At 36.3% G+C, this 14,761-nt stretch overlaps 1 protein-coding gene across 1 annotated transcript; it reads right to left on the bottom strand.

Annotated features, from left to right (window-relative positions):
- Positions 1 to 150: 150 nt before the first annotated feature.
- Positions 151 to 4,608, bottom strand: LOC109108346 (dead end protein 1-like). The gene is made up of 4 exons (XM_042738042.1): positions 4,458 to 4,608; positions 4,170 to 4,269; positions 2,100 to 2,567; positions 151 to 782 (listed from the first exon to the last, which is right to left on the bottom strand). The coding sequence occupies exons 1-4, from the start codon at positions 4,479 to 4,481 to the stop codon at positions 244 to 246; spliced, it is 1,131 nt and encodes a 376-aa protein (XP_042593976.1). The 5' UTR covers positions 4,482 to 4,608; the 3' UTR covers positions 151 to 243.
- Between the last annotated feature and the right edge of the window lie 10,153 nt (positions 4,609 to 14,761).

The following is a 14,761-nucleotide window of genomic DNA, read 5'->3' as shown; positions in this document are numbered from 1 at the left end:
ACATTATACCAACGAGAACATAATACTTCAAACCTCTTTCATACCACAGAATTCAAGAGCTTGTAAAATGAAAAGAAATCCACAGATGCCCAGATTGGCTTTTTTTTTTCTTTAACATTAAACTAAATACTTGTTTAATCATTAATTTCCACTCACTCATCTGACACGGGAACAGTACATGCCTTCAAACCGTAATACTGAACATAAAACTGATAACGTTACATTCCATTTATAGCTCAAATTTTAGAAAGGTCGCAGATTTGAGACCTTACAGATGGTTTGGATCACCAGCTCGGCGACGGCTCTGTAAACCTCCTCCTTCGTGGCCTGAGCGCTGGGGCCTGGGAGGATCTGGATAACCCCATACAGGGGAATAAGAAAGCATGGGATCAGGACTTCGTAGCTGAAGCAGAGGAAGCCGTCGGAGCTGGCGTGATGGAAACGGACTTCATACTTCGGAGCGCCGAGTTTGTTTACCTCGCACATCCACTGCAGCAGAGTCACGGCGTCACAGTTCACGGGGCCTCGAGGCTTCATCTCATCTCTCGGCGGGCCGGCCAGACCCCCCACAGCCCGGAACAAGGACTGGAGAGAGGGGTGGGCTGGGACATCATGGAGGGAGGGCTGAGGGTGCAGGTGGGGAGGGGTGATGGAGGGTTTGGGGAGGGGACTCAGACCAGGTGGGGTAAAGGTGCCATCTTGTTCGGTCTCGGATACATGCTTTGACTTGGAGAAGGACGTCCATTTCACAGTAATAGAAATGCCGTACTGCTTCTTAAAAGCTGAAAAGACATAGAAAAATAAATACTTAAAAGATAAATACTTCAGCATAATTTGTTGAATGTTACAATACTTTCTCTTACTCCAGTAAAAAAAAAAAAAAAAAAAAAAAAAAAACACAAAATTTATTTTTTTTTTTATTTTATTTTAGAATTTTTTTTTTGTTTTTTGTAAGATGCACCCATCCTTATCATATTTTTCCAACCTCATTTACTGGCCTAAAAAATGAATTACATTTTTTTTTATAATTAAATATCTATGACATCATCATCATCCTATCTTCAAATACAGGAAAATAAATATTACAAACAATTAAGGATTTTTTCCTATTTCTAACTGCTTCTAAATGTTGAATATTTATGAATTTCATACCATATACGCTGCCGTTCAATATTTTGGTGGAAAACATGATACTTTTTGAAAAGGATTCTTTGATAAATAGAAAGTTTGAGAGAACAGCATTTATTAAAGGGGTCCCATTATGCTCTTTTACAAAGCCTTGATTTTGTTTTGGGGGTTTATTAGAACATGTTCTCATGCTTGGTGGTTTGAAAAACGCATCATTTTTCACAATTTACATTATTATAATACCCTTCTCCCCAGCCTGGCACAAACAGTTCCGGGTTTGATGAAGGCCCACCTTCCAAAAATCGAAATGTGATTGGTTAGCTGTCCCAGTGCGTTGTGATAGGCGAACAGTTTAGATGGTGTTTAAGTACTGCCCCACCCCTTGCCAAAGCAGCAAGTTTCATTCGCTCTGGTTTAGTTAAGGATGGCTTCTATAATATCAATTTGAGCTGGATTCAGACCCTGAGAATATTTACCAAGAGGATCACACAGAACCTTTGCATGCACGGATAACACAAGACATATTAGAGTGGTAACCATAGAAATATATACACATATCTATGGTGGTAATGTTATTGTTGTTGGACAACGCCAAACGAGCCATTCGTTGTAGTTCTTGAAAAGGGATTTTTAAAAATGAAATATCTCCTATTGTTGTGGATTTTGAGATTTGTAACTGTAGATCTTTGTAACACTACATACTGACTAAAATTCAAAAAGTGAAAAAGCATAACTAGACCCCTTTAAAACAGACATTGTCAATCAAATGCATCTTTGCTGAGTAAAAGTATTAATTAAAAATCCAAACATGAGTATATTAATAAAATTAAGAAACCTTGATGTACTGCTTAATGCATTCTACACAGTATATAAAATATACTGTGCTACAAATTCACATACTGCATACTACTTTCTTTTTAAAATAATAGCCATTCAGTTAATAATCCAAATATTTCCATGCCCTGGCGTACCTTGCACAAGCACTTTCTTGGCCATGGATGCGGCGTAGTGGGAGGAGTAGTTCACTAGAGCCACAACCTCTCTCCCTTTGGGCCCGGCCATCTTCAGCAGGACCTCCTCCACCCCGTCGGACATCATTCGCAGCACCGTCAGCAACTCCACCTGCTTTATGCTAGTCGGAAGATCCCCCAGACGCAGCTGCCGCTTCTCTGTGCTCTTGCGCACCGTCAGGCAGCCCCCCTCCGGCAGACGGTAGTGATGCAGGGTCATGACGGCGGTGGAGGCAGTGAGGGGGTCGCCGTACTTTGCGTAGGCGAAGCCTCGGTTCTGCCCGCTGAAGTTCATCATGAGACGAAACTCGTAAATAGTGCCAATGCTCTGGAAAAGAGGGATCAGGCGGTCCTCGTAGACGTCACGTGGGATCTGACTGATGAAAACCTCACAGCCCGGGCCGGGAACAGGACCTCGCCAGCCTGGAGTAAGAGAAGAAAGTAAAAGAGAGTGATCATTTATGTTTTCAACAAAACAAAAAAGTGACTGGGATTACATTTCAGAAAAATTTCATGATTACGGTTTTTCTCAGTCACTTTGGTGCATTTCTCAAATCAGAAATGAAATTCTCAAAACTACTTGTACAAGCTCCACATCATCTAGTCATTTCTACACATCATGAAACCAGTTTCTCATTCTTTTGAACAAGTTGCGATTGCTTTTGTACATTCATGCAATTGACTATGCACATTTATCTGCGGTTTCCTACATCATCAGTTGCTAATATCATGTTGTTTAAAATATTATATATATTTTTCTATGCAATAGTATAAACCCCTCAAAACATCTAGTCTTTAGTTAATCGTATAAGTCATTAAATGCAAAATGGTTCATCTAGTTGTCAAACTATCAAACACATTTTTTTTTAACAGATTATTATTAGACTTTTTGTAAGTTTGGCATGAATTGTACAAGTGAATCTTGACTAATGAAGAGAATGTAGATCAACCAATGATAAACCATTTCTCTGAAATAGCTCAAAGGTTCATCTCATGAATCTTCAGTTGGAAAGCATATACTGTATAGACAGAGGACAACACAAGAGTTACAAATTCTGACAATGGACTTATTTTTAATTTTCATCTTTGTGCCCATATTTCTTTTTTTTTTTGGTCAGAGCACTAGTAAAAGTGTAACTGGGAATTCTATCCAGTCTCTTTCAATCAATATCCCACATACAGTAATGTGTAAATTTGTACTTTTGAAATGGATATATGGCATACATAAGCATATGGCATACTATTCAATACAGTAACTGTCATCCAAAATGTTTCCATACTTTACATCAGGTAATACTAACAAAATGCAGTTATACTGACAACATGACTAAGCATTTTGACTATCTTGTTTGTGAACAATGACACAAGGACTTTTCATTCTGATGGCACTGATATGTTCACTGACATAAATGCATGCTTTTGAGAGATGAACTAAATATTGATTAAGTTAAATGATGTGTATGTATTACTTTTAAAATGAACTCAGTAGGGATAATAATCCTTAAGTTAAAAGTGTGACAATTAAAACAGACATTACTTATGCAGAAAACACTGTTGGTGTCTGATTCAAACAAGTTTTTACATCTAAAGTGATCAACACATTAGAATTTGAGTTCCCACATCTACAAAATGTTACTTTAAAAAGGATCTTGGACTGATCATTTCCATCATGCAATAATTAAAGCCATTCATTCAGCACTAATTGAGCAGCAATGAGGACTTACAGCCTAATTGAGCTCCAGGTGTCCATGTTTTAATGAAAGATAAGACAAAGCACAAAAGAGGCGTGGTTCAAACTTTCGTATCAATTCTACATGACAAGATGTTTTAAACCCAAGATGATGAAGATAAACGGTTTGTTCCTGCTCTGCTGAACGTTATGAAGGAAAATAACAGGCCATGTGCTACAGCTCTGTCTTCATCCACACCACAGTCTCATGCTATGAGACAAATTATAGAGCTTAGAATGATGTTTTTTTTTTTTTTATTATAGGATGATGATTTTTTTTGTTTTTTTTTAGTTATTAGGAGGAGGAGGACCATATTTTTTCTTCTGATTGTTGTGTTTTGTAGTGATTGAGCTTTTCTGCATCCATTCTTGTAGTGACTTCAGTCTGTGCGGGTTCAAAACCTGCCAGAAATCAAATCAGAGAGGTGGTGTAACGCTTGCCGTGTTATATCGATGAGCTGAAGGGCTTTCCAACGCCAAACTGTGATGACACATGAATAAACTCATGTTGCGTAAAATTCTTACTGCGCAAAGTTTTGGTAAAACAAGTGTGCCGTTTATAAATATTAAGTGTAAATAAACTCGCTCACCTGCTGTAGCTGCTGTCCCTCCATGTCGCTGTCCACCTGTGATGGCACACCTGTAAATTGGTGGAAAAGTCAAGCAAAGGTCATTAAAATAAAGCTCAAGGCTCTGGAGACTCTATTGGACACGCTTAAGGAAAGGGGGCGGATTCTGCGCAGCGCGCTCAAATTTCAGTCCTAAGCAGAGATTGTGCTGATACTTACACAATTAAGATTTTATAGACAGCTGTTAAATTTATAATTGTTCATGTCTGCATGAATGAATCTGTTATGTAACTTTTTTAAAAACTGGTTTAATTAGGGGAACAGTAATTAGAGACGTTCCGCTCTTCACCAGCAGGTGGCAGCTTTGCATTAGCGCGAACGTCATTCATCAGCCTCGGCAACATTGTTACTGTCTAAAACATGTTTCATTTCTTCTTTCGAGAGTCATATACAATATGCAAATACATTTTTTCCCCGTTTGGTTATTATGTGTGCAAAACAGCAGGACATATGGAGACCTTACTGTGTTTTTATTCCGATGAAAAGTATTGTAATATTAGGTGTCGTGCTGGGCTGAGTTTTCACAGGTCATGACCCCTGCGCCATAAAACTGTCAAGTGACACAGTGGACGCTTTTTAAAGATTTGTGTTTTGTTTTTCTTGGACATTTGATGTATTTGTTTTCAAAGTGTTATATTTCTTGCTTTATTTTTTCTTACTTTATTTGATAAAAACTGGATTGAGAAAACATGTTTTTCAAGATTTGCGGTTTGTTCTTGGACATTCAGTTAGTTTGTTTTCATAACTTAGTATTTATCTTTGTCTTGCTGTTTATAGTTTTTATTATTATTATAATTTTTTTAAATAATGTGTATTTTTTTTAAACAGAAAATTTGATTAAAATGCAATATAACTATATTTTTTCATGAAATAATAATAATAAAAAAAATTGCATATGGTAAATGGATGCCACTCACTGAAATAAACATACATGATGATTTGGAACAGCTAAACATAGTAGGCAAGTGTACACTGCACAGCATGCAAGAGTTTCTATTCAGATGTCAATTGTGAATAAATCTCAATATTTGTGTTACTTTGAGATGTGGTAGATTTATGTATTATATTATATTATATATTACATACATTATTATTTTATATTATATTATATTATATATTACATACATTATTATTACAAAAATTTGGATTAAAATGCAATATAACTGTTTATTTATTCATGAGCTAATTCACTTTTTTGTTGTTTTTGCTTATGTTAACGTACAAGTTGATGAGTTCATATAACAGTATAATAACACATTTGAAACAAGCATCATCACATTTTTTAACATATCGTATGCAACACTGAACACTGATCAGTGTGCATGCAAGAGTTCCATTCCTATCATACTTGTTTCACACTTCATTTTAAGCTGTCATGTGTGAATAAATAATCTCAAGATAACTCTGTTTGCAACTCTGCTTCAAAGGCCATGCTTGTTAAAACATGCAGTATTTATTATGTACATCTTCAGACTCATCATGATGTTTTTAACAAAAATGTATGCAACCATGACACCTTGTGTTTGATCATGCATAGGCCTAATTCAGATAAACAGCATCTGAGATTTTTTTTTTTTCAAGATGTTGGCAGATTAATTAAAGAGTTTAGTGTGTCATACAGCTCTGGCCAAGTTACAATAAAATGTAGGTCTGGAGCACAAATGAATATGATCAAAGACAGTATTTTGACTTTTGAATTAACACCAGCTTAGCAAATGCATGAGAGCAGGTACACAGTTTGTCAGTGTAAAATGCTGCTGTGCCAGATGAAAGGCAGAACCTGGCTTAGTTCTCAGTGTGGCCTCCAGCTCTGACTTTTTAGCAGGAGAAAATCCCTCCGTTGCCTCACAGCCTTTTAATTCTCTGAAAAGAGAAACAGACAGAATAGACAACTGGCATATGTTGTTCTTGTTCCCTTCTGCACCTTTCATCCCTTGCATCTTTCCATTTTCCGGGCTGTGAGATGTGCGATTCGTCTTTTTACTGTAGTGCAATTACAGTTTGTTTGCATGGAAATAAACACATCAACACCTCCTAATGTAGCGAAGGTCATAAAGCAGCCTCACACTGTCACATTGACTGCAGTCACAATGATAATATTATTTAACACTTCATTTGATTTAGAGACAATTGTGCAATTCATTTTCACAAATTGGACGTGCAGAAATTGTGACCTGCTAGTTAGGTCACCTGTGGATTGATGGTTTTATTCAGCACCAGGTTTGAAGGTGATAAAAAGAACCATATACATAGGGAGTTTTATAATTAAGTTGTATTTGGATATTACTATTTTTCTTGTTTATCCAGAGCCTTGTCTCTGCCTTTGGCTAATTAATTTATAACCTTTTACATCCAAACATTAAATTGGGCCTATCTCACTGATGTTATCCGGTTGCTATGCAATGTGTGCTGCGTAGCGACAGCAGTTCCTTTGCCGTGGGGTCGTCACGCACATCTGTGAGCCTGTCCTGAAATGCACACACACGCGCTCTCATACCCCAGCCGCCCCGCCTCATGAAGAGGCTGATCCCAGCCCCTCTGCCACCCCGGGGCTCACCGAGGGACACGCAATCTGTCCAATGTCAAAACTCATATCCTCAGTCCTGTCACTCATCCTGTAAACACACTCACACTAACTTTCAGGGCGTCTTAGTGAACTTTACTTTAATCTTCTTTTGACATTTAGGAAGAGTGTTTGATCTGATATAGGGTTCTATGTTTCTGCTGTGAAATTAGTTTTCTAGACAATTATGAATAATTGTGCCAATGTACACCTTTTTTGTTTGTTTGTTTGTTTTTTCTACAAATTAAATAAATGTGTGTACTTGTTTATGGTACATTGTGGGGACCAAATGTCCCCACAAGGATAGTAAAACCTGAAATTTTAATAAATAATAAATAAAAACATTATTAAAAATAGTAAATGATGTTTATCTGCAAGTGTAACGATGCAAACAGGTTTTCTATAAGGGGTAGGTTTAGGGTTAGGGTTGGGTTAGGGGATAGAAAATATTGTTTGGTCAGTATAAAAGTAATAGAAGTCAATGGAAAATCCCCACAATTCACAGAAACAAACGTGTGTGTGTGGCTGCATTTATTTAATAAAAACATATATCTATATATAGATATAGATATAGATTATATATCTATAATCTATATAGTTTATACAGTAAAAAAGTAATATTGTGTAATATTGTGAAATATTATATATATTATTGCAGTTTTAAATAACTATTTTCTGTTTTAATAGATTTTAAAATGTAATTTATGCTTGTGATATCAAAGCTGAATTTTCAAGTGTCACATGATTGTCACGTCAAAGTGTCACGTGTTGGTCTATATCATGTCATATATATATATATATATATATATATATATATATATATATATATATATATATATATATCTATATATATATATATATATATATATATGTATGTATATTGTAAAAAAAAAAACCTATTCTAGCTCATAATTTACTACAAACATTGATAACAAAAAGTCTATTATTTATTGACAGAGTTGGTTAATCTGAACTGACACTAGAGTGCGGTAATGGTCATTAGTTGATAATCTCAACACGTGTGAATATCGGCTTGCCTGATATCGGTCCATGCAGTTTACTTTTCAACTAGCATATCTATTTCGCAAAAAGATATTTGTGTAAACTCAGATGTCATATCTCAACAGATTAATGTTGATGTTATACCTTAACATCACTTTCTTAATTTGTTGTTTCGACTAGCTATTTATTCATTCATTTATTCATTCAGGAGGTAATAAAGCAGCTTCCATCTTAAGTGCAGGAAGAGCTATCATTTCTTAAAAGCCTATCAGCGCCACAATAAATAGTAAACAGTAACTGTTTCAGAGAGAGGAACAGCTTGCTCACAGCTTAGAGGCTCCCTGATGTTTTAACCTGGGAAAAACGTGACTCACGTTTCTGTGCGTTCCTCCCTCCAGCCCCGCTAAAACCTGATTCTATCATCACAAACTACCGCGTGCGTACTTAAAAGGTGTATGCTAAGGCAATTGTCATAATTATTATAGCTCATACCTAAGGTTAGGAGTTTCATCAAACATAAGAAGCATTAAACCTTAATGTGTAACTCATTCAAGGGATGTTCACCCGAAAAATGAAAGTTCTGTGATCGTTTAGGCTACGCACACTCATGGTTTTCTTTTTTCTGTGGAACATGGAAGAAAATATTTTGAAGAGTGTTGGTAAAGAAACAGTTTCAATTCTCATTGACTTCCATTGTATTTTGTACCCTATAGGAAAAAATGTAGCCTACAAAATCTGTCACTGGTATGCACTTTAGGTGCTATGTTGATATAAAAGGTCCAAAAGTTTAAGATACCAGCCCAGTGACAACTTTTGTACCTTTTTTCTGACAGTGTAGCCATCAAAGTAAAGTCAAAGGGAAACTGTTTGATTACTGACATTCTACAAAACATCTTCTTTTATAGAAATAAACTTGTAGAGGTTTGGAACCACATGAGGGTGACATAAATGATGTCAGAATATTCATTTTTGGTTGGAGTATCACTTTTAAGTTTGTGCTACAGATATGATACCTCAAATCTATTAGGCAGAAAAATATTGCATGGACAGACTGGAGCCTCTGATGAAGTCTGAAATGACATTTCTAATTTATGAGCTCACCAGTTTAAGCTTTGTGATGCGTGTATGTGTTTTCATGTGTATTTGTGTGTGCTTTAATAGTTGGTACCTGCTGAGCACATGAAATGTTTTTTTTTTTTTTGCCACATGCTCTTATTTGCTGGCTGATTGCATGTGCAGTGGTGAGTGTGTGTGTGTGTGTGTGTAAGTGAAACATATGAACACTAGCAATCAAGGTGAACAGACGCTGCTAATTCAGGTTGCTGATAAAACGTGTCGATGGTCCTTTGTAGGACTTTCATTACTGTAGCGGAGTCGTGCGTCTGTGTTTTCTGAAGCGTGCTGGTCAATATTAGTACTAGAGTCTATCTCAAAGGGACATGTTTGTTCTTCCTCCACCCCACCCTCCTCCTTTTCTCTGCCATCTCGCTCTCTCGCTCTGTTGTGATGGGTTTGATGCTGACAGCCAAGAAAAAGCCTGTCTACAGGAAGTAGAGGTGAACGTCAGCAAGAACAAGGCCCTGATAGTGGAACACTTTACAATAAGGTTCCATTTGTTGAAATTAATGCTAAAGCATTTATTAATCTTAGTTAATGTTAATTTCTACATTCACTCATATAGAGTTTCCAAATGTTTTCTTAAGATGAGCCCCGTAAAATATTTACTTGAAGAATTTAAGTAAATATTTCAATAATTTATCACCACATTCACGTTCACAGTATAATTATAGTTAATATTACTAAAACCATAAATGTTAACTGAAATACAACTTAAGGCAAAAAATTTAATAAAAAAATTAAACTATATAGACATTAAAAAACTGTAACTAATACAAATGGTAAAAACACACAACAAATTACTAAAACTTTAGCTAAATTAAAGTATAAAAATAAAAACTAATTCAAAATATTAATAAACACTATAATAGTATCCAAATTATACAAAAAAAACACTAGTTCACAGTTTCTTGATGTTGGTTAATGGTCACATGATATGCAAGAAATGTACATGAAAGTACATCTATGCATGTTGTTAAGGAGAGGTCTGCAATTAATTCTTTAAGTTATCAAACTTGTGATTTTTCCCTAACAGATGAATAAAACAGGCTTCCATTGTTCTGGCCTGCTTGTAGGACATCTCCGCATCTAAGCAAGATTATATGGCAAGAAAAATCACTAAGAATTTCATCACACTGCTGTGGTCAGATAAAGCTCTCCCGCAGCTGTAGGGCCAGCAGGGGTCAGGATGAGCTACTTTCCCTCAAGCAATCCAGATCCTTAATCAAGGGCCCACAACCACACATATCAATAACTTCATGCATAACTAACAAACATTTACACACATTTATTTGATCTGTTTTCATAAATCACTGTGTTTTTGCATATTTGGCCCTAGATCATTAACAAAACAATGGCAGTCATGACCTAATGGTTAGAAACTAAAACTTGTAACCCGAAGGTTGTGGGTTTGAGTCACAGGTCCAGCAGGGATTGTAGGTGGGGGGAGTGAATATCCAGTGCTCTCTTCACCCTCAATACCATGACTGAGGTGAGACCCTTGAGCAAGGCACCAAACCCCCAACTGCTCCCTGGGTGCCGCAGCATTGGCTGCCCACTGCTCTGGGTGTGTGTTTGTTCATTACTCACTGCTGTGTGTGTGTGTGCACTTAAATGCATGGGTTAAATGCAGAGCATAAATTCCAAGTAAAGGACACCACACGTCATGCCCTTTCCTTTCCTTTACTACTATACCAGAGGAATACGAATCATTCTATGAAACTTCTTTTCCAAATAAATTTTTCTAATTATAAAACTTCTACCAGTCAAAGAATGTCTTTCAGTGTTAACAAGTTAATAATAAAAAAATATGTTGGGTTATTCTGAACGTGACAGGATTAAATGTTTTAAAGCAAAATGTTTGGGTTATGAGGTTATCTCATTAGCTTTAAGATGCAACATAACTTTTCTATAATAGCTACAATAACTAAATAAAAAGATTTACTGCTTATTTTATTTGACAAGGTGGATATGTTATGCTTTACCTGCCAGGCAAAAAAAAAAAAAAAAAAAAAAAAAAATAATATATATATATATATATATATATATATATATATATATACATATATATATGTATGTATTAATTAAACATCGCTGAAGTTTTGTCTTTTCCTCATTATTGCTACAGTATTGATGTGGTGGGGAATGAATTAGAATTTGTGGACACATAAATGATTCTGTTTGAATTAAAATTAGTTTTTCAGTTCAATTGTTTTCATTTTCTGTTTAAATTTGTCTTCGGCACTGGACTGAAAAATACATTATTATTATGGAGTGAGAAAATCAGTCCATATTTGATATTGGTAATGTTCTGGTGGGTTATTATTATAATTTTTTTAATTATATTAAATAGAATTTTATATCTAATACGTACACACACACACACACACACACACACACACACACACACACACACACACACACACACACACACACACATATACACATACATACCGAAATGGCAATAAATATTTAACAGCAAATTTTTGTGTTTACTACACTAATTCAAATGATCGATTGTGTTAAAAGAATGACTCATATATGACAGATAAAACTTTGAACTTGTCTAGTTCTCTCTTGCCAACTGTTTATTTGTTACACGGTTCATGTCATGCTATTTTATCCATTTGTAGGCCTATAATTTACTGCCAGTCAAAATAAAACCAGTGTGTGTGTGTGAGAGAGATACACATAAACAAACAAACAAAAACTTGTATTAAACATGTAAACATTAACAAATGGCTTCAAACATTGCCGAATGCTTCCTGCTGACAAATGATGTGAGTAGGTCTAGTCGTTGGCAATTAATAATATGAATTAATTACATGAACTAAAGCAAGAGTGCTAAAACAACTTAGTGGGCACGGCTTTATATTTTGTGTGTATTTGTGTAGCACAGAGGCATAAAGTTGTTCTATATCTGTGAGGGAGACATTCAAACAGGCCGTAAACTAAACACATCTGCCAACTTCCTCTTTTGGCCTCAGGTTATCTAAGCCCTGCAAAGCCAGTGATGTATAAAAAATCAGTTTGGAGATTTTCTCCACCTTCTCTTCATAACCTTGGAGATGAGAAAATATTTTATTCAGTGGATTTAGTCGTTTTAATATACCGTGTACATCCCCGCTGCTCGAGCTTATGTATATGTGTAGTGTTATTTTTCATGTCAAAAATAGATTGCAAGAGATGAGAATAATGTTTATAATTGCAAAGGCCTTTGTGTTTATCTGTGTGTGCGTGTGTGTGTTTAACATGGAGAACTGGTGTAGTGTGAATTGCAGTAATTGCCTTGTTTGTTTTGTTTTGGCTGGTTCTGTGAGCTGGTAAGACACTGCTTCACTGCCTCTGATTGTTTGTCATTTGCCATTTCAAGTGGAACTAACAAGCGTACAAACCGAGTGGGATCGAGAAATTGTGTGTGCGTGTGTGTAATACTCTGAAGAAAATATATTGTCTCTTTTTTTCTCTTCTCTCATCAAGCAAAATATTCCTTCCACCTACGGACATTTTAATTTGTTACGATGTCCACATCTCTGTTATGTACACAGAGCTGGATGATTATATGCCGGGCAAAGTTGGTGCGGGTGCGCGCGCGCTTGCCTTCGCTTTAGTGTGACACCTGAGTCACTGGAAGTACATTATCGCTAATGTCCACTTCTGTGAAGTGACCTCATAAATGACCGCTCGGCTACACTGGCAGTGAGATAAGAGTCTGATAGTGGAGTGCCACTGAAAAGGTCACAGCTATCGTAAAGCAATGATGAGCTGAGCGAGAGATGAGTGGAGAGGAGGAGAAACAGAGAGCGAGAGAGGACAGACGAATGGAAAGTTCTTTGTGATGATGATGAAAGGAAGAAATTGCAAGTAAGAAACAGTGGAAGGTAAAACATAAATATATGTTTAGTAAAATGGATAAAATGGACAATGCGTTGAAGAACTTTCGGACTATTAAGCAAACACACTAGCAATCACGCACAAAATCGTAGCAACCCTGGCAACACCACAAACCATTACAGTTTTGATGGGTAGCTAACTAAAAGTAGCAAAAATTATTGTTCTGTAGTCTGACACTTTAATTATTGTCATAGTGTAGCTTTTCCATTAGCGAAACATTTAAATGGTCCTAAATGGTCCTCCTCACAGCGTTGGAAACTCCGATTCATTGCAGTGAAATCGGTTCGTCGTTAACGCTCTTCTCTGATGCTGCGTTGGAAAGTCTGATTCGTTCTAATGAATCGGTTCGTTCTAAATGGTCCTCTCATTCATAAATAGTAATGGAAAGTCCGATTCATTTCAGTAAATCGGTTCACCCCTAAACGAATCTCTCTCATATGTTGTGTTGGAAAGTCTGATTCTTTCAAGTGAATCGATTTGTCCTAAATGACCCACTCCTCTCATATGTAGCATTAGAATGTCTGATTCATTCCAGTGAATCGGTTCGTCGTAAATGGTCCTCGCTGGTTAGTCTGATTCATTAGAATAAATCAGTTTGTCCTAAATGGTCCTCTCATTAATATATAGGAGTGATGGATTGTCAGAATCATTTTAGTAAATCAATTTACGCCTAAATGGCTCTCTCTCTTCTAATTAATCGGTTTGTCCTAAATGGTCCACTCTTTCATATGTTGAGATGGAAAGTCAGATTCATTTTACATGTTTTTTTCTCATATGTTGTGTTGGAAAGTCTGATTGATTCTAGTGATTTGGTTCGTCCTAAAAGGCCTGCTCTTTCATATGTAGTGTTGGAAATTCTGAATCATTCTAGGGAATCGGGTCATGCGATGATTCATGCAAATTAATGAATTAACAATTTCAGCTCCCTTTACCATGGACTGTATTTTCAGCTTGGTTATAGAGTCTACGTTTGATTTAGTATACATTTAGCCTACCTTTTAAAATGTGATACTGTAACCCTAATTGTGATTGTTCATTCAAAACCTCAGAAAAAATTACACATCATAATGTATTTAGCTACATTTTCTTGAAGCTTTTAGTGCAGCTAACAACCCCAATACGTCTTACTGACAATTGTTATTAGGTTATAACTTGACAAGCTTACTTTTTTTTTCAAAAGTGTAAAAATCTAGTTACATCTGCTCTTTGAAAAAACTGCATCTTGCATTTGAAAAGAGGACAGTATGACCAGACTGCCTGAAAATGAGACAGGACAAAAGAAAAAGTGAAGTGTGGCTCTCCGGCCACTAAAAAGCCCAACCAGATGGAAGCACTCAGTGTGACGACTCCAGAGCTGTGACATCATCAGGGCAATGGCTCTGCATGGCATTTACTCTGATTAGTTAAATGACCATGATTGTCCGCTCAGCAAACCACTCGCACACACACACACACAAACACACATGCACAGATGACCGTGCAGGCTGTTGCACTGCGGTAATCAGCCGAATGTGTATCTACATAAGCCTCCTGATTATAGACCCAGTTGTTGGCCCAAGTCAGACCACTTGGACAAATCAAATTCTCATTAATGTTTCATTTGCAAATCCTGAAATTGGAACAGAAATACAGCCTTGGTATATCTCTGTGTTGTCCTGCCAACTAAACGTCAGAATCTAAAGTTCTAACT

This window comes from Cyprinus carpio, chromosome B14 (assembly GCF_018340385.1).
Source record: "Cyprinus carpio isolate SPL01 chromosome B14, ASM1834038v1, whole genome shotgun sequence".
NCBI lineage: Eukaryota > Metazoa > Chordata > Actinopteri > Cypriniformes > Cyprinidae > Cyprinus > Cyprinus carpio.
Note: the sequence above shows the minus strand (reverse complement) of the source record. Positions and strands in the feature narration are given on the sequence as shown.

Excerpts from the sequence above, each read along its gene's own strand:
- LOC109108346 (XM_042738042.1), bottom strand. The coding sequence starts at position 4,481 with ATGGAGGGACAGCAGCTACAGCAG. Across the intron at positions 2,568-4,169 it reads GAAAAAATATGGTCCTCCTC|CTCCAGGCTGGCGAGGTCCT; the intron begins CTCCTAATAACT and ends TTTCTTCTCTTA. Across the intron at positions 783-2,099 it reads CAAGAAAGTGCTTGTGCAAG|CTTTTAAGAAGCAGTACGGC; the intron begins GTACGCCAGGGC and ends ATGTCTTTTCAG.